This window comes from Paracoccidioides lutzii (genome assembly GCF_000150705.2).
Source record: "Paracoccidioides lutzii Pb01 unplaced genomic scaffold supercont2.17, whole genome shotgun sequence".
Lineage (NCBI taxonomy): Eukaryota > Fungi > Ascomycota > Eurotiomycetes > Onygenales > Ajellomycetaceae > Paracoccidioides > Paracoccidioides lutzii.
In genome coordinates, this window is record NW_015440963.1 from 152,253 (window position 1) to 177,730 (window position 25,478).

The 25,478-nt window shown below is 48.5% G+C and overlaps 13 protein-coding genes across 13 annotated transcripts; 5 read left to right on the plus strand and 8 right to left on the minus strand.

Moving 5' to 3' along the window:
• Positions 1-199: 199 nt before the first annotated feature.
• On the minus strand, positions 200-1,372 carry PAAG_06105 (hypothetical protein; the record flags this gene model as incomplete). The annotated part of the gene is made up of 4 exons (XM_015845791.1): positions 200-436; positions 600-734; positions 787-872; positions 937-1,372. 4 exons carry the CDS (start codon positions 1,370-1,372, stop codon positions 200-202), a joined length of 894 nt encoding a protein of 297 aa, XP_015700017.1.
• Positions 1,373-3,096: 1,724 nt separating this feature from the next.
• Positions 3,097-3,900, plus strand: PAAG_06106 (hypothetical protein; the record flags this gene model as incomplete). The annotated part of the gene is made up of 4 exons (XM_002791795.2): positions 3,097-3,253; positions 3,465-3,589; positions 3,703-3,768; positions 3,856-3,900. The coding sequence occupies 4 exons, from the start codon at positions 3,097-3,099 to the stop codon at positions 3,898-3,900; spliced, it is 393 nt and encodes a 130-aa protein (XP_002791841.2).
• Positions 3,901-4,332: 432 nt separating this feature from the next.
• On the minus strand, positions 4,333-5,585 carry PAAG_06107 (pyrimidine precursor biosynthesis enzyme THI5; the record flags this gene model as incomplete). The annotated part of the gene is made up of 4 exons (XM_015845792.1): positions 4,333-5,007; positions 5,071-5,220; positions 5,294-5,465; positions 5,551-5,585. The coding sequence occupies 4 exons, from the start codon at positions 5,583-5,585 to the stop codon at positions 4,333-4,335; spliced, it is 1,032 nt and encodes a 343-aa protein (XP_015700018.1).
• A 313-nt stretch (positions 5,586-5,898) lies between these two features.
• Positions 5,899-6,174, plus strand: PAAG_12157 (hypothetical protein; the record flags this gene model as incomplete). The annotated part of the gene is made up of 1 exon (XM_015847683.1): positions 5,899-6,174. One exon carries the CDS (start codon positions 5,899-5,901, stop codon positions 6,172-6,174), a length of 276 nt encoding a protein of 91 aa, XP_015702674.1.
• Positions 6,175-6,999: 825 nt separating this feature from the next.
• PAAG_12158 (hypothetical protein) lies at positions 7,000-7,203 on the plus strand (the record flags this gene model as incomplete). The annotated part of the gene is made up of 1 exon (XM_015847684.1): positions 7,000-7,203. One exon carries the CDS (start codon positions 7,000-7,002, stop codon positions 7,201-7,203), a length of 204 nt encoding a protein of 67 aa, XP_015702675.1.
• A 961-nt stretch (positions 7,204-8,164) lies between these two features.
• On the plus strand, positions 8,165-9,703 carry PAAG_06109 (monooxygenase; the record flags this gene model as incomplete). Its single annotated transcript, XM_002791798.1, has 1 exon — positions 8,165-9,703. The coding sequence occupies one exon, from the start codon at positions 8,165-8,167 to the stop codon at positions 9,701-9,703; it is 1,539 nt and encodes a 512-aa protein (XP_002791844.1).
• A 636-nt stretch (positions 9,704-10,339) lies between these two features.
• Positions 10,340-11,480, plus strand: PAAG_06110 (zinc-binding oxidoreductase ToxD; the record flags this gene model as incomplete). The annotated part of the gene is made up of 2 exons (XM_002791799.1): positions 10,340-10,869; positions 10,967-11,480. The coding sequence occupies 2 exons, from the start codon at positions 10,340-10,342 to the stop codon at positions 11,478-11,480; spliced, it is 1,044 nt and encodes a 347-aa protein (XP_002791845.1).
• A 439-nt stretch (positions 11,481-11,919) lies between these two features.
• On the minus strand, positions 11,920-13,409 carry PAAG_12159 (hypothetical protein; the record flags this gene model as incomplete). Its single annotated transcript, XM_002791800.2, has 3 exons — positions 11,920-12,495; positions 12,560-13,053; positions 13,145-13,409. 3 exons carry the CDS (start codon positions 13,407-13,409, stop codon positions 11,920-11,922), a joined length of 1,335 nt encoding a protein of 444 aa, XP_002791846.2.
• A 600-nt stretch (positions 13,410-14,009) lies between these two features.
• Positions 14,010-14,480, minus strand: PAAG_12160 (hypothetical protein; the record flags this gene model as incomplete). The annotated part of the gene is made up of 2 exons (XM_015847685.1): positions 14,010-14,243; positions 14,340-14,480. 2 exons carry the CDS (start codon positions 14,478-14,480, stop codon positions 14,010-14,012), a joined length of 375 nt encoding a protein of 124 aa, XP_015702676.1.
• A 201-nt stretch (positions 14,481-14,681) lies between these two features.
• Positions 14,682-15,158, minus strand: PAAG_12161 (hypothetical protein; the record flags this gene model as incomplete). Its single annotated transcript, XM_015847686.1, has 1 exon — positions 14,682-15,158. The coding sequence occupies one exon, from the start codon at positions 15,156-15,158 to the stop codon at positions 14,682-14,684; it is 477 nt and encodes a 158-aa protein (XP_015702677.1).
• A 68-nt stretch (positions 15,159-15,226) lies between these two features.
• PAAG_12162 (hypothetical protein) lies at positions 15,227-15,906 on the minus strand (the record flags this gene model as incomplete). The annotated part of the gene is made up of 2 exons (XM_015847687.1): positions 15,227-15,424; positions 15,679-15,906. 2 exons carry the CDS (start codon positions 15,904-15,906, stop codon positions 15,227-15,229), a joined length of 426 nt encoding a protein of 141 aa, XP_015702678.1.
• Positions 15,907-16,809: 903 nt separating this feature from the next.
• PAAG_06113 (hypothetical protein) lies at positions 16,810-18,259 on the minus strand (the record flags this gene model as incomplete). The annotated part of the gene is made up of 2 exons (XM_015845793.1): positions 16,810-17,463; positions 17,981-18,259. 2 exons carry the CDS (start codon positions 18,257-18,259, stop codon positions 16,810-16,812), a joined length of 933 nt encoding a protein of 310 aa, XP_015700019.1.
• Positions 18,260-18,655: 396 nt separating this feature from the next.
• Positions 18,656-20,464, minus strand: PAAG_06114 (hypothetical protein; the record flags this gene model as incomplete). The annotated part of the gene is made up of 1 exon (XM_002791803.2): positions 18,656-20,464. The coding sequence occupies one exon, from the start codon at positions 20,462-20,464 to the stop codon at positions 18,656-18,658; it is 1,809 nt and encodes a 602-aa protein (XP_002791849.2).
• Between the last annotated feature and the right edge of the window lie 5,014 nt (positions 20,465-25,478).

Sequence of the window (25,478 nt, forward strand, 5' to 3'; positions counted from 1 at the left end):
TAGTTGAGTAGTCGACTTCTGTCACGATCAACTACGATTCAGTTATAAATGTGTGAAGAGGTAACTAGATAAAAAAGTTCTAAGGGGAAAGTTTTATTATCCTCACCCCTCGACCAAGGAAAGGGACACTCGTGAAATGCCAGAGAAGAAACTTGCCAGTTCATACCATCCAGTTTCTCACAAGGAATACCAAGTCTATCTAACTCACCCTCTCGAAAACCTCCAGTAAAACCTCATTAATCTCATCTCGCGCTTCCAACAGCACCCGATGTCCCGCAGCATTGACCTGCTTTACTGTAAGATTCGCCGCGAACGACTTCATCTGCTCAACTGCACCGGGCGGGCTAAGAGGGCCAGGCTTTGAGCTAACCACCAGCACAGGCTGTCTGAGTATTGGATCTAACTTGGCCGCTATCCCCTCGTCGACATTGATGTTCTAGACGAGAGCCCGATATCACATCAAAGTAGATTGGTAATGACCTTGCATGGTTTGTAGGTGGGTGGAACTTCTCCTATTCAAAGAAAGGCTAGTTAATTTTAGATCCACAGAGAACGAAATTTCGGAGACGAATCGGTGATTGAGGTATGTTTATACACACCTTTTCGGTAACATAGGGTGCCATTAGCCCCTTGCGATCTTCTCTGAGCCACTTTTCCACAGCTCCTGTTGGCCCAAGATGTTCAATCCGTAGATCCGCGTCTGAGGGATAAAATAGCGTAAAGAATGAAACCACCTAGGTATCGGTTAAATAATTAGATGAGCTTTATATATATACCAATACTTACATGCTTCTCGATAAACCCGGCAGCACCCTCAGACACAAAAAATTCAGATACCCAAACCACTCGAATCCCACAAACTTCACCATCATCTCATTGATAGCGTTAACATTAAATTGCTCCCCGGGCTTAGAATAGGGCACATTTAAGAAACACGCACTGGCCGGTCTCGTGGGGTAATCGTTGCCAGCTTTGAGAGCAGATAGCAGCCAATGTCATGCCCCATGGCATGCACATGCCCTGATAGCTCCTCATGATCCAGCAATAAGATGAGATCTGCGACCATAGTGGATGCCTTGTAGTTTGCTAGTTCTGTTGGCTGCGTTAGTTTGACGCTGTCATCGCCATCAATGGGTGCGGTCCCAGGTTGGCCATATCCTAGAAGATCGGGGACAAAGACTCCATCACCCTGTGCGATGAAGTAGACGATTTGGTGGCGCCGGTCGTAGCTGGAGGAAGGGAAGCCGTGAAGGAAAAGGATGGTGGGATTAGCGGTGCTGGTGGCCAGTGGGGAGTAGATGTATGTGTATCTGTATTTGGAGGAGGGGATGTTGTAGGAGTGCGCGAGGGAGGAGAATTCGACCGTTGCCATTTCAATTTTCGGAAAATGCTTGTCAGTAAGACCAGCAGCATAATCCGATCATGGACGAATCAGTCGAAGACGTTGAGGCAACGTCTGCAACGTTCCCGAAGTCTTGTTCAGAGGTATCGAACTATCCCAACATTCGTGTACCGCCTTTTTTTTTTTTACCAGGCGATGAAATGACATTTGCTGTCGATCAATTGCTCCGCCAGCAAAAGGGACGATGAAATTCAGCAATGGCTGGAATAGGCCTTGTCTTATTGTTCCTCTGTATTTCTTTTGCAGGTGGATTCAAACATGTCACCCACCAAAGGGTCTTTCTTGCAGGCGTCATTGAATCTCCGAGAAGTAAGTTTTGCAGGTAAGTCCTAATGCGGGAAGTGATCCCGTCCCCGGTGATCCTTGAGGAAACGGTTTTTGCCACAAGCAAAAGTTCACAGCGCCTCCCTGCGTTAGGAATTGTTATCCCCTTTATGTGAGCCCGCGCCGTCATTTGGGATGTTCACACGCTCGAACTTGACTTAGGAGCAGTAGAAATGCAGAGGTTTCGGTGGGTCGGGCAAGAATCCCTTCCATTGTTTGAGCCCTCGGGGGACTCTCGTAGTCGTGAAGTATCCCAGGACTCAATAGACTGAGATTTTCATACTCTCTCTGCATTGGTACATCGAAAATGCTCTTGAGATATTTAGCTGCTGTTGTGTGCGGTAGGCTGACACCAATGCCTCTGAACGGCTCAGTCACGTAGTTAAGACTCATTGTTCTCTGCCGTTTGACCTGCGGCTAATGAGCTCTTATCAAAGCTTCCCCGTCCCCTGTGTCTTCGTTCAGGCAATATTTGGCTGAGTCTGCGGGATGCAACCGTCCAGTGGTCAAAACGGTGAGAAAGGAGAACGGCACTTCCAAAAGCCTCGTTGTGTTTTTTGCTTCACCGCAAGACCAAATTGGGAGAAAAACCAGGCCATTCTGTATGCTGATCGATGAATGAAAAGGAGAAAGAAAAGGAGAGAAAGAAGAAAAAGAGAAGAGAAAACCAGGGAGCAGGTGGCAAATGAATCAGCTTGTCAGGTCAGGGGAAATGGCTGGAGAAATACGTATATATCTTCAGACACGCTTCCTCTGAGTTTCAAAGAGTCTGCTAATTTTAAATTCCACCAGCCATCCAACCGTGCCGAATCAGACATAGTTATATAGCACCACTACCGGAGCACTCTCTGTTCTTTATTTACAGACTTTTCCAAAATTAAGACACTTTCAAGATTTTACTGGCAGCAATTTTGTCCAAGGCCTCGCGGGGCTAACTGACTACCTCCGTGCAGGTTTGGCTCTTGCAGGAGCATTTCCCCCTGACGATCACTTAAGCGTGAAATATCACGATCCACAGGGCTTGCTCGCCACAGAAGATCAGAACACAGCACGGAGTAATACCACCTCCGGGGTTTGGCATTGGCAGCAACTTGTAATGAGGGATGGGCAAACCCGCGACGGGCCTTCGAGGCGTCAACACGGGCCCGGAGGTTTCAATCCTGCGTTTGTGTTCGAGATAACTAGTTATTTGCTTTGAATCCGTGAAAAAGGAACGCCACCCACCGCGGTTTACTCCGCGGGGGGAGTGCTGCATCAACGGGCTCTCGCAATTGCGGCACTGATTCCGATTGTTTATTCCTCTTTGCTTTGCGAGGGGCTGGAGATAGTTAAACAAAGACTGGTACAAAGTTAGCTGCAAAAATGTCGAGATGCGACGTCCTATCCTAGATCAGCAATATGCTGTCAAACGTCAGGCCAGAGGTCTCTGCCCGCATTCAGCGCATCGACCGGGAACTATCCAGCCGATTATCGACCAAAAGTTTACAATGATCGCCCGTCCTCCGTTCCAAGGTTGCCTCAACCCGCGTGCGTCGAAAATGATCTGCGATTCTACATGTTGATGGGTTCATCGCGGGTTGCCTAAGCCCAGAAACCATTCGTGTAAAAGAAAAAAAAAAAAAAAACGAAAAAGAAAAAAGGAAAAAAAAAAAGGCAATTTTAATACAGCTGGCTCAGATAAAAAGCCCTCCTGCTCCCTTCATTGAAACAATTTCTTCAAAGCAACATCTGACTTCAGAATCCTCTGTCCATTGCCTCCAAATCCCCCGTTTGAATTCGAATTCATATCCCCCACGAAAAGCCATGAAGCTCAGCCTACTCGCTGCTATTGCCATCTTCGGCGTTGCTCTCGCACAAAAAGGGGTAAGATGAAGACATGGTTTTTCTCATGACGACCCCTTTCGTAATGAAAAAATAAAATAAAAAAAAAAAAAAAAAAAAAAAAAAAAACCCTCTGACATTTGGCTTTCCCCCAGATCCCTAACGGACGCCCGTGCAAGAAGGATGGAAGCATGGGAAATTGCGACAGTGGATTCTGCCTGGTATGCTAATGCTGCTTACGACACTCTGTTTTGTCTATGGCAATCCTTGCAGAAGAATAGAAAGCTGACTTATTATGCAATGAACAGCAAATCCAGGGCGAAAGCCAGGGAAAGTGTGAGGAAGCGAAGTAGGACCGAGCAAGCCATGGTAGCCGTTGTTCACGTCCTTTTCAAATCTATTACAGAAGGGTTTGGACGGAAGGCAAATCAAAATTGAAACGGCTTAACTTCTAAATACATGCCTTGTCTTCTATATTGTTTTAGCACATTCATGTACTGTGCCACTGTACCACAACATATTGCAATATAGCCTTTTATCAGTATCAATCCAGTTCAGGTGGACTTGTCTATTCAAGAAGATGGCGGCCATATGTCCTCCTGTAGACAGCATACCCAGATATTACTGCTACATTGCCACTTTGAATAAGTCTTACATCCGATGAATATATTGTATTTCAGTTTGCAAACTATAGAGCATATTTATTAAACGGGTGTTGGTGCAGCCGCTGCTACACTCGCTGATTACACGGGCATATATCACTTACACTGGTAAAACAATGTAGTTCAAGCCCTGACCGTGGCAGCATCAAGTCTCCTGAATCCTCCCTCGGCAGCAACTTGCCTCTGCAAGTCCGCCATACGGCACTGGTCTCCCGTGGGATCGGCAGATTCCGGCTCGAGATCCCAGGTCAAGAAGCGGTTCGTGTAGTTAGGTTCGAAACTTGCGTCCAGAATCCCCAGGCGTTTGCCGTAGTTGGTCACCTTCTCCCAATCACGCTGGACATTCTTCAAATCCTTGCTGAAGAACGGATAGGAGCGTTCGAAAATCTTCCTGTTAACAGACGTCCCCATAATCGGCTTGAAGTCCACGAACTCCTCGTATGCTTTCGAGGGGTTCGCGAGAACGTAGTCAGTGGCCTTCTTAACTGCCTTGAGAAACTTGACGACTTTCTCTTGGTTCTGAGAGATAAATGTCTCGTTGCCGATGTACAGGATAGAGCAGAAGCAACAGCAGCCGAGCTCAGCGAGCTGATCAATACGGAGCATCTGCACGCCGGATCGAAGACGATTCTGGTCGGCAAGCCACTCCTCCAGCTCGACCATTTGCACATTCTCGAGACCAATTCCAGCGTCGATCTCTCCACTAGTAATCGCCTTGGTGATGTTCATACCACAGCGGACGGCAGTATAGTCGGTCACAGACATGTTGTAGTATTTGGTGAGCTCGTCTATTTGGATCTGGAAATTTCGGATAAGTAATTGCTGAAACGGGCGTTTAAGAGGAGATCCAGGAGATCAAACCTTTCCAAACTCACCAACGTATCCAATCCGCTTCCCTTTCAGGGTGCGAAAGTCGGTGGTGATGCCACTGTCTTTCAAGTAGACAATCCCAGTAAATGGCTCATCCAAAAGAGATCCAACGGAAACAACGGGGAAGTTTCGGGCTTTCGCCTAGATAAGCTTATGAGCATCAAAAGTGTATCACCATGTATGTATAGCCACAATAAAAGAAGTGTACACTAACAGCGAGGGTGTGAATCATGGCCTTGAAACCCATGTCAACCTTGCCACTACCGATGATCTCTGTCACGTCAGACGGATCATTGGGCTCCAGAAGAGCAACCTTGATACCCTCATCCTTGAAGTATCCCTTGGAGTGGGCGAGGTAAAGGGGAATATGGTACGGAGTGGCGTGCCTTTTAACGCAATTCCATCAATTGATAGCCCTCATCAGCTTGGTTTCCACTCAATGCTCTCATGATGGCTAGTTTTAAAACCTACCAATTGGTCAAAAAGGTAATCCTGTCAGTACACATGATGACAACAGCCGCGATGCAAGTTCAACAATTAGATATCACTATCAAAGTCAGCATATTAAAAATAAAATAAAATGAAAAAAAAAAAAAAAAAATCAGGGGCCGGGATATCAAGCGTCACATGTCCTTTCACTGGAATTATCCAGATCAAGTTCAGACAGTATAATCTCAGAACCATCAGTTCATGTCACCCGCGTGAGCCTGTTTCCCCGTAAAGAAGGCTGGTTGGAAGAAATAATCCGCAAAGCGCAGGCCTCAAGAGAAGCACATAGAACTGGCAGCCGAGGGAACATGAACTGATCGAACACCTGTCATGTGTACGCATGTGCTTCCACACCATACCCTGACCATTCGGGGACAACTCCTCTGCAAGAGAGACATAGATGCCATCCATGATGAGTCGTACCAAGAGGAACAGTGCGAGGGGCAGCGGCAGAAGAAGAAATTGAATCTCCAAAGAACGAAAGGAACTACAATTGGAACCGTGCTGTGGAACTTGGAGCGTGTGGATCGGGTGGAGATTGGGGAGGGGGTTTCAAGGGTTATATACCGAAATATCACATGGTCATACAGGCCCTGGGTTAACTAGACCCTGGTACGGGCAAGCAGTGTGTCGGGGACTTAGAGGAAAAGAGGGGAAATGCTATATTCATTTGCGTCAAGTATCCCTCTCGGATAGTCCGTGCTAGCTGTGCTAGCGAATTATGGCGAACATTGCAGTGGCCGAGCTTGACACCAACCAGATTGGCGACTTCGTGAGAGACAAAACTTCCCTGGGAAAATAGAAAATAAGTGATCATGGATTAGTCGTGAGTCGTCCCCGCGGTAGACACTATTCAGCACTGCTCTGCCGGCCAATCGTACCTGCTTTTGAGCTCATCATAAGCTCGGAATGACTGTTGTATGGGAAAATGCGTCACACGCACAAACTGTTAAAAGATTACAACATTGTGCAATATTTTAAGGAGTAAATGGGCGACGGGTAAGGGCCTAAGCGGGGTTGACAGAGTAATATCGCACACATCGACGTCTTCCAATCCACTCACGGGCCATTCCACGTAGTCCAAGTCAGAGCCTGACCAAGCGTTTTTCCGAAGTGGGTTCGTCGGTGAGATCATGGTACAGCGAAACTTGTGCGTGCTCTGGGGGGGTTCGCTAGCCGCACACCCGGTTTCCAAATAAAAATCGAGCAGCTGGCCCCCCCCCCCCCCCCCACAAGGTCGAAGATTGAGCAGGAAAAGTAGGATTTCGGGTTAGCATTTATGGACCATGGGATTTACTCGGGTTACAAGGAAGGTCAATTGAACCCCTTTCAAGTCAACAAAGGAGGGAGGGATTCTTCTACCTTCGAGATCCGTGGCGGAATGCGATGCCTTGATGGTCTCCATTTCGCCGCCGGTGAGGCTTTATAGCCATGGCTCCCTTCACGGTATACCAGATGATGTTCGAACCCCTGATCTTTATCAGATATGGGCTGGATGAGCTGGGAGGACTCGAGATGCTCTATCCTGGTGCAAGTTGGTCGAGTTCATATCTCGTTGGAGGATGCAACAATATGCAGGCAATGAGGGACAGCAATAACTTCATATATAGGCTGTGGACTTTGAAAGACGGGTGAGAGGTGGAGCAGAGCACACGGGAGACTGGCAGCTCCAGGACGCCATGATTGGCAGCAAGAATCCATGCGAAATACATAAACACGCACTGTCAATGCGAGCAGAGGTCATAATTGAGTTGGAAACGAGATACGGAGTAACTAGTTCATCCAAATAGACCGGCCTCACGATGAGCAGTTCAGGAGAATTTGAAGTTATGAGAGAGGATGAAGATTGCTCTGTAACTTGGTCAACCAAATGCTTTTTAAAAGGTTTAGGTGGTTAGCTGGGTTAGTTATTTCGCTCATCTTCGTGTATATGGAACAGCAGCATGGATTTACGGAGCAGGCAGACTGCAGAACTTAACATTCTGACAATCGACATACAATGAAGGGTGAAGGGTGATGTTTGTTTGTCTGAACGTCAATGCAACTGCTAATTTAGTTAGACTGGTTATCTCATCCGACGGCACTCTGGATTTATTTTTCTACCCAGCTGACAAGCCATTGACACAGTTACTCGCATATGTATAGACAGACCTCTTCTTCTAAACACAACCTCGCCCACCCTCTCACCCTCTCACCCACTCACTCACTCACTCACTCACTCACTCACTCACCCACTCACTCACTCACTCTCTTCAGATCCCAGTTGGCTTGTTGACATGCGGCTGAAACGGAAGGCAGACTCGGCATGTCGGGGCTGACCTTTCCCCGGCCGTCGCTTGTTGCTTGTTTATTCGGCCCGTGGACGTCTCCAGCTGCTGTGTATATAATAAAGGAATCAGTCAACAACTGCTCAGACCCGGAAGAAGAAGAAGAAAGAAGAAGAAAGAAGAAGAAGAAAGAAAGAAAGAAAGAAAGAAAGAAAGAAAGAAAATAAGGCCTGGCACGACAACTTGACTGCGTTCTTCTCAAGTAATCTCCTCCACCACTGGGACGAACATCGCTTTTATCCGTTCTATTTACCGGCATCGACACTAAAATGACTCGCACTCCCGTGCTCATTGTGGGCAGCGGGCCTTCGGGTCTCGTGCTGGCATCATGGTTGAGAAAGCAGAACGTGGAACTGCGGATAATTGACAAAGGAAAATTCAAAGCCTCCAATTCACGCGCCGTCGTCATGCACCCCCGCACGCTCGAATTATACCAGAAATTAGGCTTAACTGACGCCGTGCTTGCCGGGGGCAGGAAAGCCTCAGCAGCAAACGTCTGGGTGCAAGGGAAACACAGGGTGCGGATCCCTATTAGTGATGTTGGGCAAGGAGTCACTCCTCACCCATTCGTCTTCATATACCCCCAGGACTCGCATGAAAAGTTGCTAGAGGAGAAGCTGCTAGAGGCTGGTGGTGTCAAGGTTGAGCGGAATACGGAATTGGTAGATTTCACCGACCATGGAGATTACGTCTCGTACAATCTCCGTCACAATGACACCCTGGAAATGGAAGAGAATTGCGAAGCACTCTATATTGTCGGCTGTGATGGTGCGTCGTCCACAGTGCGTCGTGGGATTGACATCAGTTTCCCCGGCGGGACCTACGAGCAGCTATTCTACGTCGCAGACATCGAAGCAAATGGACCCGTCGTCAATGGAGAGGTGAACGTCAGTATCCACTCGTCTGATTTCTTCCTCGTATTTGCCTATGACGAAACCTCGCGTGTGCGAGTTGTGGGGATCGTCAACGACAAACCGGATGTCCCTTCTGAAGCGCTCACGTTTGAAGATGTATCTGGCGCCGCCATGGACGCGTTGAAGATCAACGTAGAAAATGTCAACTGGTTCTCCACATATCGCGTGCACCACCGCGTGGCAAACCACTTTCGCATTGGTCGGGCTTTCCTGGTCGGTGATGCTGGACACATCCACAGCCCGTTGGGCGGGCAAGGAATGAATACAGGAATTGGCGATGCCATCAACCTGGCTTGGAAATTGGCAGCGATAGTGAAAGGCCAGGCAGACGAGTCGCTGCTTGACAGTTACGAAGCAGAGCGTATTCCATTTGCGCGCACACTGATAAAAAGAACTGACCAGGGCTTTTCCATGTCGACGGCCAAGGGGCGCTTTGCGGATATCTTCCGCACGTACCTCCTTCCGTTGATTCTCCCTATTGTGCCACGGATACCTGGAGCTCTGAAGTATTTATTCAAAATTGTATCACAAACGCAGATCACCTACCGCGGAACAGAATGGGTAGGGGGTGTCGCTGGCTGGGTGCATGGCGGCGACCGTCTTCCTTATACGACTGCGAACGGCATTGACAACTTTGCAACTCTGTCCGCAATCGCTTGGCAGGTGCATGTCTACGGCATACCGAAGGACGAGATGATTGAGTGGTGCGAAGAAAAGGGGATTGTGCTGGATGTTTTCGACTGGATGCCAGAGTATGGAAACCTAGGCTTCGCTCGAGATGGTGCATATCTCATGCGCCCAGATAGCTATGTTGCCTTTGCGAATTCGTCGGGGCTGCCAGTGGAGTTTGACCATTTCCTTTCAGCCTCTGCGATCCACAGCCTGTCAACGTGATTAGTAGTTGAATCGTGTTTACGGCAATAGCATTCTTAAATCCTTTAAAAGCCGTTTATACAATATATTATTTGGTGAGGTGGTTCGTTTAGTTTTACAGGTCCCTTGGTTCATTATATCCGGTATCGCCGGGGATATCTCCATGGACTTTTCAAGAAACAATTTATTACTGAAAATTATGCTTTCCGGGAAGGCTCCTCCACCTAGGGAATTGAAATACCTTAAATTTCGGCTTGACGTTGATATCTTGAACCTTGGAGTGATGTCACAGCCCTAGATGAGGTGAGAGGCGAAGAATCTATGTCATAGCTCTACAAACACTTCGTAGTTTCAACAATGCCGTCACTTTATATTCTTATTCAAAGGATTTGCCTACATAACTGCAACCGAGTTGTATATAAATACAGTGCTTCCTATTCTTCGGAAACTTTTCAGCAAGGGGATATATATGTCTTTGCTGCCATTAAAGCTCTCGTGGAATAACCAGGTAACCTCTCTGCAAATCGAAAATCCGACATAAATAGTTGACGAAAAATAACAGGCTCCATATCCGAAATTATTGAAGAAACCAGATTAAAAAAAAAATTATAATAATAAAAATAATAAATAAATAAAAGTTCAGGCCACACAACAAGGATGACGAGCCAACAAACTCAAAAGGCTCTCATCGATGGGCCAAATGGCGAACCCCTTTTTAAAACCGATTACCCCATACCACCCTTACCGGCAGACTATGTCCTTGCTAAAACCGCCTATGTTGCCCTCAATCCTACAGATTGGAAAAATCTCTCCACTGCACCGGGCGCACTGGCTGGCTGCGACTTCTCAGGGACGGTCGAAGAGGTCGGGTCTGCCGTCACTAAGAAATTCACCAAGGGCGAGAAAATCATGGGTTTCAACCATGGGTTTAACAGAGTGCGCCCAACCACGGGGTCATTTGCGGAACATGTAATTACCAAGGGGGATCTGCTGTTTCGAGTGCCTGAGTCGTTGCCCATGGATCAGGCTGCGACGATGCCGGCGGGTTTGTATACCGTCGGTCAGGGGCTGTATCAGGGGAGCTTGCAATTGTCGTGGCCAGATGATCCGGTGAAGGAAGCCGTGCCACTGCTAATATATGGCGGTAGTTCGGCGACGGGGGCGTTGGCGATTCAATTTGCGAAGCTGTATGTTTTGCCATTGCTGCAGGGGCTCGAGAAGAATGACAGGATAACTAACCATCTCAAAAACGGCAACGTAACGAGGTGATACGTTCACATCTAGATCTGGTTACACCGTCATAACAACATGCTCCCCTAGCAACTTCTCGTACGTCAAAGAGCTAGGGGCAAGAATTGCCTTTGACTACCACGTCAAAGACGTCGGGAAGAAGATCCGCGAATACACAAACAACGACCTGCACCTGGCCTATGACACCATCGGCAGCGTCGAAACAGCTGCTGTGTGCAGCGACGCCCTCTCCTCCAGATCGGGTGGCAAGTATATGGCAACTCTGCCTGTGCAGTCCAAACGGAAGGACGTTGAGAGTGACCTCCGTGTTGGGTATACTGTGTTTAATGAATATTTTGTGATGGGTTCCACGTCATTCCCCGCCAGTGTGGAGGACTATGAGTTTGCGAAGCGGTTCGCGGGGGTTGCGGAGAAGCTGGTGTGGGAGGGGAAGGTAAGGGCGCATCGGGTGCTGCTTAAAGAGGGTGGCTTTGAGTCCATACCCGCTGGGTGGGAGTTAATGAGGAAGAATAAAGTTAGTGGGCAGAAGTTGGTGTATGGGGTGTGAAGTTTTGGACTGCTTCCACTTATGAATATTCGGACGAGAGGAAGATGTGATATCCCAAGTGATGGGATTGGGGGAGTTGCTATTTTACACGGACACAAGGATGTATATAGAGCTCTCTGTGTATGATATGGCTGGGTGGTGAAAAGCTCGTTTATTTCTATTCTTATACCTCCAGACTGCAAGAGGAGAGAAGAGAGAAAAAGGCACCCATTGACGCGAAACTTCAGTTTGGTAAGACTGATTTCGCAAACCATAAACGTTCTGTTCAACATTCTGATCTGTTACGCCAAATCGTCCTGATGGAGATTTAGTGAAACGAAAAAGGGGCATTGAGAACTGACATATTAGACGAAAGACCAATGTCAATCTACCCCCACCCAAAAGAAAAAAAAAAAAAAAAAAAAAAAAAAAAAAAAAAAAAAAAAAAAAAAAAACTCAATCACGTTTCGTTCTCATAAACCCTCAGTACAAAAGCGTCAGCCTTGTCACCCAGTCCCTGATTCTGCGCCAAATACAGCAAATTTAGCGCCCCATTCCCCAAATGAAGCGGGCAATTGACATCTCTGGCTGCCTGCACCGCCGCAGCAAGCTCCATTGCTGCTTCGTTCACTGTTTTATTGCTCTTCCTGCTCCCTTCATCCTTCAGCCCGGTCATCATCTCCGCCCCACGGACTTTGAATATCGTGCTACCGCCCGCGGCCGCACTGACAACGTCGTAGAATAACGGTAGATCTACCTTGAGAAAGCGGGCGAAAGCAATAGCTTCAGCGGCGGCGACGAGGTGAATGTTAGTGAGCAGGTTGACAACTAGTTTTAGAGCCGTGGAGTTGGTTTGAGGGTTTAAGGACGCTTTTGGCTCGGCTTTGATGAGAGGGCCTCGGTAGTAGAGGCGGACAGCGCTGGCATCATCGTCCCCGCCAAAGCCTAGGGGAAGGGCGGTGAGGAAGATTTGCTCCGCGATGCTGCAGAGTGGGGTAGGGAAGTTGTGAAGACGAGCGGCCGCGGTGACGATACCCTGGGTAATCAAGTTGGGAACCGCTTGGGATTGAAATGAGTGTGGTGGGAAGTTAGGAACATACCGCGTCTTTCAGAATAGTTGTTATCGCGCTTGAACCAGGAAAGTAATCTTCCACCAGCATGCGCTCGCAGCGAGTCTCATGCATAAAACTCCACGCATCAGAGGACGTAAGCGCCTCACCAGCCTCTTCAGCATTGAGTCCTAGCATGGCTGCAAGGCCCATAACTTCACTTGCAGCAAGAATGTGGATAGCAGCAAGAACCTGGTGGACCATTTTCATATTACTGCCCGCACCAATCCCGCCTGGGACGATGTACAGCTTATTAGTATCGGCCATCTCTGCAAGGAGGAATTTGCCTTTTTCCAGCGCTGCGTCCGAGGCGCCAGCCATGATGGACAGGGTGCCCTCTCCAGCCTTTTTAGCCCCGCCTGACACCGGTGCATCAATAAAATAGACGTCTTTGCGGCCAATGGCTACCAGTTGATCACGGAATGACTGGACGGAGACGGCAGGGACGGTGGAAGATAGGATGAGGGTGGCACCCTTGGGGAGAGCTGTGATATGAATAGCGACATATTAGCAATTGGGCCAAAATAAGTCGGAAATAATGCGGGAGTAAGGTACGGAAAGAGCAGAGCATATTACCTTTTGCAATGGCATGTTCATGGTCAAAAATCGCAGCCTGCGCCTGGGCTGCGGTAGCAACCATGCAGACGCAGAACAGATTTCCGCTGGCAGCATCCCCAGCAGACGAGGCGATCTGCCCCGCCGCAGCCTTGAAGCGAGCCATAGTTGGACCTGAGATATCATATCCCTTGACGAGATATCCTGATTCGATGAGATGGGTGGCCATGCCAAAGCCCATGAGACCAAGGCCGACAAAGCCTATCGACGGTTTCTCAGTAGACATCGTGGATCTTGGAGTGTAATATATGCCGGAAACCTTTATCGGTCTCGCTTTTCCTGTTGACTGTCTTTCTTAGATTTAGCTAACGAGGAGAGAGCGGCAGGGGAAGCGGAAAATACTTATATTAACCACGTCGATTACACCCCTTGGTTAGCTTTAGTTAACAACGCACAAGGTGGGAGTGAGTCAACAAAATATGGACACGCAAACTGTTGTCTCTCGTAAATGACAAGGAATCCTCACCCTGATCGACATAGTCACATAGCACCTCCCGGGGGCGGGGGCGTTCATCTGCAACAACAATAACAACGCAGAGAACTAGCGCAAACCCCTCACCTCGAAATTTCAGTCATAGCAGGATTAAATGAGCAGCGTCTGGCATTTTTCATGACTTCCAGTCAGCCGATAAGTATCAGCCATAGCCATCCAGTTATCTCTTGTGACAGAGGGACGGACATGCATTGTATCCCGACAGATATTCTGTTGGTTTGGCCGGAAGCTGGCTTGTTCACTCAATCATAATACCACCCCGCCATCGACATCATCTTTGCCGTGGTGGGTAGTTAGTTAATAGTGGGGCAACAATGATGGTTACTTGCGGAATCATAAAATGACTGTCCTCGATTGGCCCACAACAACAATGCCAGTGATTCGATCAGCATCAAGGCCGCAATCCCCCGCAATCCTGGACGGAGCAAATCCCGGGTGGGAAGAGCTCAGCTCCGAGGACGCAAGCTTTGCTGGTTCAGAATTCCACGATATGTTTTGCTTATACATTCCCAAGAGATCCATGTGTTTTGTTACACCCCAGTCCGCAATGGCGGCTGCTCTGATTTTCTAAACGGCGTTCCGCTTGTCGGGCTGGGTTATGAGCGTCGTCTTGCTTGATCAGATAATGCCTGGCATCCGCAAAAGTTCTGTGTCGACGCTTACCATGGGTTCTGTCCCGGAATTAGCTGGCTTCCAGCCGGCGGAATCGTTGGGACCATAGTTAGGTGTGAGTCGTGAAGAGTACAGCACATGCGGTTCCATGGCAGTGGGTGTAGAAGTCGTCCCATCCGAAAGATGAGGCATTGGCTCTTTTCGGTGATATTCGACGGATTGATCCAGTGATATAGAACAACACCCCCCTTTTTATTCTTCCCTATCCTGAGACATATCTGCTCGAAAGAAAAAACGAACATGAACAATGTCTTCTGATTTACATTGTGGCTCGCGATATATTCCGTTAAATTATGATTATATCTACTAGTATTGGTCGGGGAATAATATCCTTTACGCATACAGACCAACTAGAAACGCGAAAATGCTTCCCAATAGTGCACAATGCGACATCCCGAGCATATCAATTCTCCCAGCGGCGTTGGGCTTGCGGGTTTCCGTCGGCTCTGACAAGGACAGTTGCAGCGAACACTTGTCGTCCATAGCCAGCTCATCACCCAGCGAATTCGTTGCCGTCATGGGGGGGCAGGTGAAATCAAGCCGAGGGGAGTTCTCTGCAGTAACAGTCGCAGTTATTGTTGCCACATCATTCGTGCCTATAGTTTTATAGACCGTTGCCGTTGTGCGAGTGGGCGGGCATATGTTTTGCCTCACTCTCAGCATTTCTACTGTCGCAGTGACACTAGCCGTTTCCGCAGGGGAGAACTTGAGAGCACAATCGTTGCCAAGTTCAAGGGAGTCGCCCACCGAATTTGTCACGGTCATTGGGGGACAGGTGAATCCCGATGGCTGTTCTTCCGGTGGCGGCATGATAGTCCGTGTTGTCGTCGTAGTCGATTCTCTGATTCTAGTCCGCGTGATGGTGGCTGTGACAGTGATTACAGGCGGGCAGGGAGTTCGGCATCTCCAGATTCCACCGAGCTTATAGCACTTAGAGCCAGCACGGCAAGAGAAGCCGTCCCCACAGCACTCTCCGCCCGGATAGACACAACCGCCGCCATTACAGCAGGTTGTGCCAGCCGGACAACAATCGGTCGGACAGCAGCTCCATCCGGATCTACAGCAGCCACGTTGATCTAACTATTGTCAGTGTTATTCGGCAACTTTTACTAACAACAACAACAACAACAACAACAACAACAACAACAACAACAACAACAACAACAACAACAACAACAACAACAACAACAACAACAACAACAACAACAACAACAACAACAACAACAACAACAACAACAACAACAACAACAACAACAACAACAACAACAACAACAACAACAACAACAACAATAATAATAATAATAATAATAATAATAAAATTGGGAAGCACGGGGGTCATAAACATACGGGAGCATGGGTAATATCCGGCGTCCACACATCTATATGTTTGTCGAGAATCCAATATGTTGCGTGAAAACAACGGACTTGCGGGGGAAACCCCATTCCCCAGGACTTCAGCGGCTGAAAGAGCAGTTTCATCCTCAAGGTTCTCCTGAGCGCTCACGGGCGCAAAAAGGCATAACAGGGAAACCGCGGCAACAGACAGAAGCTTCGCCATTGAGACAACAAGTCCTTATTCACAGCTATCCAAGGCGTTTTATCGGAGCGGAAAGAAATAATACTCCAGTCTTGTCATCGTGAGAGGGAAAAGGAAAAATAAACTAACCTTTATTCAGTGAGGCTCCTCTCTCCGTTTTTAATATTCATTTGCGTGGGTCTGGATATATATCCAATTGTCAATGCGGACAGGTCTTGACCAGTTCAAAATGAGGTTTAACGTCAAAACTTGTCGTTCCTGACCCCATTTAATAGCAACGAAGGGGGGTAAAACGAGAACCAAAACCAGAAATGATTGGGCAAGCTCATTGATGTTTGCTCAAGAGCTTAGGCTCTTGCACCATGAATACGAGGTTTGCACCCAAACCCACTGGCAGAAGCCGTTTATATCTCCTGACTGAGGACTCGTAACCGAGGCAGATTGCCCCACATCCGCTGCTGCCGGTGATTGAGGAGGATATGGGGACTTGCCGTCAGTCGTTGCGTATCCTCTTTAATTCAACTTTGTATGGAGCCGTCATCATGGGCTTGAAACGGGAGCAAGGCCGGGGTGGTGTGTTGAGCAGCTATGCCTGTAGGAACCCTGGATGCGGAGCCCCTAAGAACGCCACGAAATTAAGTCTGATGCCCTAAGCAACATACGGATTAGGGGAGGAACTGGCATACATATATCCCTTTCCTTTGCTCCACACACGGCAAATCTCCGTAGTTGACTGCGCCTTGGGGCCCTTTTTTGGCGGGATAACTAAACGAAGATGGAGGACTTTCTTCAATACCCTTTGAACAAATCTTCCGTCCAGGTGAGGCAAAGATGAGCTAGCTATCATTGGCCAATGAATTATGTCTTTCATCATCATCATGCGTCCCGTGTGCCGGTCCTTAGCTTCATGGGTTCTCCTATGTCTCAAGACACGCCCATTATGATGATGTTGGCTGGGGAAGAACAGCAGGATTCATCTATGCTCTGGCCACAGTGGCCTTCAAAGCAGCTGTCGGGTGAGACCGAGTGATTTGGCGTCGCACATACTGAGCTGGGTATTCCTTCGTCCGGCCCGCTGTGATGAGTCTCCGCTCTCGACGTTTGATACACCCCCATTGAGCATCGACGGCTGATGGATGTCTGCGAAATTCCATTTAAAATCTTTGGTGGTGAAGATGCAGAAATCAGGACCGCGATTTTGGCGCGGTCATTCTCTGCATGTGGCAAGTTCTGCTGGCCGTGCTTCATTTCTTTTTTGAAGCCGGTGCATTCTCTGGGCATCGGAATGAAGTGAAAGTTCTCATTATCGACACTGAAGCCCCCGAACCGACTGAAGTTAGATGGCAATGGGGGACCTCTGCAAGCAATCTGCCCACTGTTGTCGAGGCTGCTATATAGTGTCTCATTCATCATTTGACCGAGCGACAGAGAGTTTAGGGCCTCTGGGTTGTCGAAGTGATAGTGATAATGCTCTTTGAAACCGCGCCTTGCCGAAGACCACTGGCGGCAGATGAAACAGAGTGTTTTACACCCGATCGGCTCACAATCAATTAGAAGCGCAGGTCGGAAGCTGCTGATCTACGACAATGTCGAGCGAGAGGGTGATGGGAAGGGCGGTTTGAGGATAAGGGAGCGAGCCTTGCGCAGTTAACTCTAAGATCTAACTAAATTCTTCCGATAACATGTTCGAGCAAATTAATAACCTAGCTAGACGTGAAGGTGAATCCTGTTTTGCGGTGGATTTCCTTTCGGGCTATCGTGGCGAACTTGCACGCCTGCTGAAGGTGAACTCACAAAGGCACAACCGTTAGTTAATTCAAGTCAAGCTACTCAGTACAGAAACGTTGTTTTAAATATCATCCAACCACTCTCAGCCAGTCTCAAAAATCCAAGAGATCCCCAACTGTAGACTCCTACCCCTATGAACCATGTCTGTCGCAGCAAATAAAATCATTTCCACCGGGTCACACAGGAGCTAGATAGTAATTACAGCAGCAACAACAACAGCAACAACACCTTAGCAAACCTGCTTCCCGCAAACAATACATCCATCACACCCGGGGAGAGAAAAGAAAAGGATCTTACTCGGCAATACCCTCCCTGCATATGGCCCTGTGCCAGTGCACACACTCCTCCACCCACAGTAAGAATCCCTCGTCACGCAAGGCCGGCCGACCATGCAGCCCCAGACATTGGCTCCGTCCCTGGGACATGGCCAGTTCCCCGGGCTGCCCTGGACAGCATATCCGCGGTATTTGTTTGTGCACACGTTGTGATCGATGCATATGCAGTCCGGGCGCGAACCCCATTGGGATCTCGCATCGCACCGGCCGTTAATAGCCAGGATGGGCGTTGCGATGACCGGGATGACCATAAGAGAGAGCGAGATGAATTTCATTTTTATTCTAATTTATTTTATTTTTATTTTCCGAGTTTTGCCTCTGGTGAGGAAGCGAAAATGTAAGATGGAGAGAACAGAATTGAAATTCCAGAGGGGCCTCTTAGTTTCAGCCAACACGTTGAAACTATTCGCTTTCCACAGCAGCCACATGCGGCGATCACAACAACCCCAAATTCAAACGGGTTTGTTTACGAATGGCTATTGGGTACAGGCATGCAAGCTCCCCGGGTTAAACCATCGGTTACGAACATTAAGGAACTCAATCCAAAGGCGGTTGCTCGTGCAAACGAGATGGGAAAGCACCTGAAAGGGAATAGAAAATGCACCAAAAAAAAAAAAATTATGAAAAAAATAAACATGAAAAAACCTCTACTCGAACAGCGCTGTTTCATACAGCCTTCTATCCCCCTCCATGTCGGTCACCCGATAAACACGCTTGGTGTGCGGGCTACTCGAGCGACTCACACAGATCCCACCCACATAATCGCATCCGTCCTCCCGATCAATCTCCCCATCATGGCTATATGCTTCAATGGTAGCTCGAACAGGGTGAAATTCCGACTTGAGCATTGACGGGAACAGACACAGGCCCATCTTGTCCTTTGTTGCCTGGATGCCGTTGAGACAAAGGAGGTACGTAAAGCCATGTTTGCGGTGCTGGTGGTTGAATTCAGTCGAGTCGCTGGCGGCCAAAGGGAATGTCTTGGTTGCTGGTAGAGAGTCCCAGAGATGGGGGAATGGAATTATCGCACTAACTCGCGTCCATCCAGAGGGTAGATTGTATTGGATTGTGGCGACTGGCCTTGTGAAGGTGTACGGGCTGATGAGATTATCTGCCGTGTGCCATTGCATCAATGGCTTGGAGTCAGGGTGGCCGGTGATAAAGAAGTAGAGATACTCCTCCGCTTTGATCTGGAGTTCAACTCGCCTAGCAGTTGGTAGGACAGTGCGAATGAAGTTGGAGAAGGAAATGGATTTGGGGGGATCCATCTCTGCCGAATTTTCGGATCCCCTTGCCATCAACTTTGGGACGAGAGACCTTGGAACCACGCCCGCGAAGATACCCCGTGTTACCATAGTCCTCTTGTCTTTGGGTGTCTGCAGGCTTGCCTGGGTCTCTCGATACATGTACACTTCGTCGGGAATTTGAGATGGTGTCAGATACTTCCGGCGCATGTCATCCTTTGTCAGGCCAAGCTCCGCGAACAGCTTCTCCGCTACGGCAATATTGCCCGCCTTCGGAGGCTGCTGTGGACGCATATACATGGTTGGATCACACAGTGTTCTCCACTGTCGTTCCTGTTCATTGAAGGGCTTACCTTCCTGGACGCCATCGAGTAATTTCGAAAGAGCCCCGGAACGCAGCTGATGCAAGCACCCAATGAAAGCCGATGCTGCGACGTGAGTTTGGATGTTATGTCGCTCCGTCGCGCTAGTGGTATCAGAGTCTATCAGTACGCCCCTGGCCTTTTGCACATCAAGAAGCCATGAAATAGCGCCTTTATGGGCATCAGCGTAGGGCAGGCGGTTCTCCTGTAACAAGCTTGCTACCCTACGAACAGTTTCCCGGCTATAGTCGTTCAGGATGCGGCACAGCATTTCCCTCTGCTCGTTCGTGGGAGGCATGGTGCGTGCCACGGCGGCTGGAAGAATCTCAGATCGGCAAGACGGGAGATCAAACGCCATGTGCTTGAAGCCCCCTTTCTCCTGGACTCCCAGATAACGGCATCGTTCTTTGGTGATTCTGAACTCCCTTCCCACTGTTCGACCGTCAAAGAGTTGGTTAATAGCCTTGACAGGGTCCTGAAAAATCCCTGGGAGGGACTGCACATTGTCAGTCCAGAACAGGGGGATCAGTTTTCCTGTTGACTCGTCGACGAGGCACAGGTCTCCAAACTTATTCATGAAATGGGCACATGCGCGGCAATTGAATTCTTGACGGTTCTCTGGCGAGAGTGCATTCTCGAAGACAGCGTTCATCTTGATGCCGTCCATGTTGGTATGAAAAATAGGTGCTGGACAACGGGAGGTTAAAAGATCAGCCGCGCGTTTTGACATCTTCTGATAGAAGGGATCCGTGTGGATGTCGCTCTGCCATCGTTGGACCGGGTGTTCATTTGGACGAGTGAAGAGATCAGAACCACTGGCGGGCCCCACGTCAACCCATTCTTCATGCATGACATCCAGTATATATTGTTCGGTGCTAGACTCAGCTTCCGAAACTCATGCACATTCGAGAATCGCAAGCAACTCGCGGAATAACTCGAGAAATAGAGTTCAGCGCAGATTGAGTAGCCCAGCGTATCCAGTGGATAAGTTCGCGAGAGGGAATTTACATGATGGCCATCTCAAAGTTGCAGCATCCACGCGAGATGATGCTCGTATATATATATATATTCTCAGCTTGGTAATAAAAAAGGCTAACCAGCTCCAGGAACGAAATGGACTCCTCACCAGTTACAGAGTGAAAGTGGGATGAGTCAAAAGAGGGGGACGCAGGAGCCATCGCTGCCTGCCCTGCATGATGCTGCGCCACTGGTTTGGATGGGAGGGATCAGCGTGGCGGCTGACAGGCTGATTTCACCAGCACTCAAAAATTATCCCCAAGTAAGTCAAGAGAGAAGTCTTTCTTCTTTCTTTTCTTTTCTTTTCTTTTTTTTTTTTTTTTTTTTTTTTCTCTATCAGGCTACTGGAGTGAGAACGAGGCCCCAAAAAGGTCGGTCTAGTAGTTAACTGAGTTAGCTTTCCAAGATGTGCTATAAATCGACAGGCTGAGTCGGTGGAGGTAGGCCGCAGCGAAGCGAAAACATGTGACATGCATGTTTGTTTCCCTTCACCCCACGTAAATCGGCCGCTGTTGATGCGGAGCAATGCATTGTGATGGCGGTTCAAGATCGCCTCGGAGTTATCTTACAGGCGCCATGCTTGTATATATCCATTGAACAAGGACCTTCAAATCAGCAACCCTCCTAATTCCCGGCGAGCGAAACGAGATATTCGAATGCAGCAGCCAAAATTGAATTCAATTCATAGTACAGCTATGTATAGTTATCCAGAGCCCCACTGGAAATCAACCCTTTCCACAGGTAGACAGTCTGGATACATAAACCAGCGACAGCAGCTGTATCCGCCCGCTGTTTCCTCAGGGTTGGAGCCGCGGGCCGCGGACCCTGCCCAAGACAAAGCTTGATCCTTCTTGGCACGGGCAGACACAACCTGTCGGACTCAGGTGAGAGGGGGATAGAGTCGCATTGGAAGGCAGACACGGCATGTATCATCATTGCTACATATGTTGCCTATCGCTGCTAGCTCATCACTCCGTTGTAAGGGTCGAGGTCCAATGATTAGAATAAGAAAGACCCTTCGGTTGTGAAGTTACCAACACACAGCTGTTCAATGGGTTCCTCCTGCCTGTGCCCAGCTCTCCTTCTCTTGATGCCGAAAGGAGTATGGACGGTGTGGACGGTATTTATGACGTCGGCAGGCGGCAGCTGAGCAAGAGCAGGAATACACTATACGTAGAGCTTTGTCTTTATCTTTGCGGTGGGCCCTCGAAGAATGAGAGGCGAGGGGGGAAAGGCGGATGGATGATGCAGGCGCAGGTCAAGGCTGCTGCTGCTGGTGTATTTATTATGTATAAGACACCATGCCGCCGCCGACACGGGCACCATCTCGGCTATTCTCCTTCGGGGTAATGGATTTCCCAGTAGCCATCCGAGGGACCTGTCTGCTCAATTATCCCTCTTATCACTAGGTCATCAACAATGCATCACAGTGATCTGCCATAACCCGTGGGGTTCGTGGGGATGAAAGACATCGACAACAGACAACAGCTGCATACGGGCAGAAGGAACGGTGCGGCGGTGCGTATGTAAAGTATTCTTGTGACAGTAGGGTTCTGAAAGTGACTGGAAAATGTTGATGCGGGGTCGAACGGAGCACGAAACAGAAAACAACGAAGTGATTGATGACGATGTAGCTACAAGGGTCAGATTGCGGAGATTTAGAGTTAGAGTTAGAATCTTTTTCCATTTTCCCAGGTTCCTTGTTGTGGATCTGTCTCGGGCCCGCCCCAAGTGTCATGACAGGTGCGATACGACCCGTCTCTGTCTATCTGTATTTGTCAACCCAGGCTGGATACCCGTGGCCGGGCCCCATTACACTCTCGGTAAACCACAGTCGGGGGGGGGGCTCCACTGTATTTACAGTTCCAAGGCCGTTCCCACAATACCATACATACATACATACATACACTCACAGCCACTGCTTGTTGCCCAGGTTTCCCGTAGCCCGGAGCCGCTAGCTGCGTATCCACATATACCGGCGTATTCTCCCGCTTCTTCGCTTTTCTTCCCTCCTGTTTCCCCACTGCTTCTTTTTTCTTCTCTTCTTCCTCTTCCTCCTCCTCCTCATCTTCTGCTCGCGTTCTCCTCAACCTCCCCCGTTCTCTCGTCTCTGCTATCAGCGTGATCCCAATCCGTTGTCTGCTTCAATTGAGGTGCTGTCTCCTCGAATCCCTTTCCTCTAGTCACACACCCCGTAAGTTGCTCTTCCCCTGCTCCACCCGAAGCTATGATGACCCTGCGATCTGCGCCCGCGCACGCAAGCAAACCCCTCCAAGAGGTTCTCTCAAACCCTCATCTTGGGTGATGGAAATAACCCGTCATTTTGGTCTGTCTTCTGGCAACCTGGGCTTTCTTGCATCATAGTTTGTGATTTCTTTGCGACCGCATTTTTGCGGCAATTTCATACAGCATTTTCCATCTGCTGATGATACTGACTGGATTGGACCAGCTCTGATACCACCGGCACCAGAAACAAAAATAAGAGTCGAAGAGTAATTCCTCTTGACTCGCTCTTCAATATACCTTCCTATCCTGTCCATCCTCCTCTAGACAACCATACGCCAACCTCACCCGTTATTTCCGCGTCCAGGCCACGGCAAGCCTCCCGCCCTCGGAATTACCTCCAGATACCCTCTACTCTACTCTTTCCTCCTCCCGAGAAGAGCCAACTCCAATTGGTGCGCAAACGCCAAGACAGTAGCTAGAGCCAATATTCGCCGAATCGCCTGTCTCTCAAAGGATCCATCAATCAGTCGCGCTCAAAAAAGGAAAACACCGCCCCGTGCGCAAAGCAGAACTATCACAATGCCCGCCATCAGCTTGGACACCCGCGACGTCGTCTCCCACATTGCCAAGAGAAACAACTGGCCCCGCAGAAATGTCGGTGTTATGTTGGTTTTCTGTATTCTCTTCGTCATTGGCGCCGGTCTTTGCATCCTCTTCCTGTACCGATGGTTCCTGCGTCGTAAGGCCTCGCGCGTGGGCGCCTAAACGGATCGGAATGTGTATCGCGTGGGAAGTCGGGGAGTGATGCTGCGGGTGTGAGCGAGTGCATGTGTGTCCGAGGGAAGACCAGTCTCCCAACTGCTGCTGCGTGAAGACAAACCAAACGATCCCCTCCCTTATTCTGGCCAACGCCAGTTCCGACCTACCACCCTGACGGCAAACCCTTTTTTTTTTTTTTTTTTTTTTTTCCTTCCCTGGAATCCTGACAGCTCCTCCTCTTGGAAAGTGTTTTTGGCTTATGCGACGATGCAATTATAAACTAATCCCCCTAGTCATGCATGGATCTAGGTCAACGTGGGGCATTTGAATGGTTTATTAATCTAATTTGGGAATCACAACAAATAACTCCCCCCTTGTGCACGGAGGGGGCCCGTGTTGGCTGCGAATTGATTGCAGGGCCGCCGCAAGATTACCATGTTCCCTCCCCCCCAACCCCTTATTGACATTTTGCCCTAGATTTTCTTGCCTGGTTTGATTGCTCTTTTATCCTTTCTCATCACCCTGTGTCTATTTACCTATATATTAATTTTATATATCCTCCCACCCTTCTGCTCTCTTGTCTCTTTTACTCCATGTTTATTATTATTGTTGTTGTTGTTGTTATTATTATTATTATTTTGCGGCTTTCTTCCTTTTTTGTCCGCGATTGGAAATGCCAAAAAGGACTGCAGGGTAAAATGGGGGTCAGTGATCGGTTAGCGGGCCGTTTGGGGGTTCTCTAGTAGTATATATATATATATATATAATTTTTCCTTTTGCTTGTTGACATTAGACCCCTGGGGGTCTTTTTGGATATCATCTTGAACTTAATTGCGTCCCTAGTTGCCCCCCTTTACAAATAATCACCCTCCGATTTTCTCACCTGCCTTTTTCCAGTTGCAATAGATATTCTTAATTTCCATTTCCCTTATAAAATCCCCTTTGTTTATTTCTGAGCTACTTTTTGGCCTGATATAGGTCTTTCTCCAGCTATGATGCACGGCTAAGCAAATCTTCACTCGCTATATCTGAACCACAGCCTACATTGCCCCGCGTTTACAATTGCGGCTTTCACCCTTTAAAGTTCTCACCTGTCGAAGCATGTCACAGTGAACAATCAGAGTTTAAACATATCCTCATCCTCAATCATATTGTGATAATGAGCCACTGCCCTACATTATACTTCCCCTCCCCCCCCACCCACAGCACGATAAAATACACAAAACCAATACAAAGAAATTACCCCATCTATGGAAAATACTCTTAGCGCATTTATTTTATTTTATTTTTACGGCTGTATGGTGCTTATATATAGAAGGGAAAATAACATCAGCGAGTGCTTGGCACGGACTGCTGGCGTACGGGTAACAGTTGATGGGAGGTATGTTCCATAGGAACATCCGAGATTTTAGATTTCCTGGGTAATCCATCCCTGTGTGTCTGCCAACTCGATTCAGGACGTCCCCCAGTTGGGTCAGGTTGGGATCGAGTCGGTTCGGGTTGGTTCGGTGAATGTTGAGAAGGCCGTTGTCGCAACCATTAGACGCGATAAGCGCCTGTTTATTTTTTATTTTTTATTTTTTCTTTCCCTCGTTTGTTTGGGGGCCTCGCGATCCTGTGCGTTTTTATACGATGTGTATATTGGGTGACGGGTAGAATGGGAAGCTGATCAGGGAGGGAACAATTATCTTTCTTGAAGTAGAGTAAGCTTGTTATCCTCATATTGTTTTTCAATAGCAGCCACATAAGTGACAGCGTCTAATCATGTTACTGACCAATTTCTCACGGGATGGTCGCCGTGGGCGGCATCCACCCTCTAATCGTGACCATCCAAGAATGTTGACCTTATAAATAGACCATCG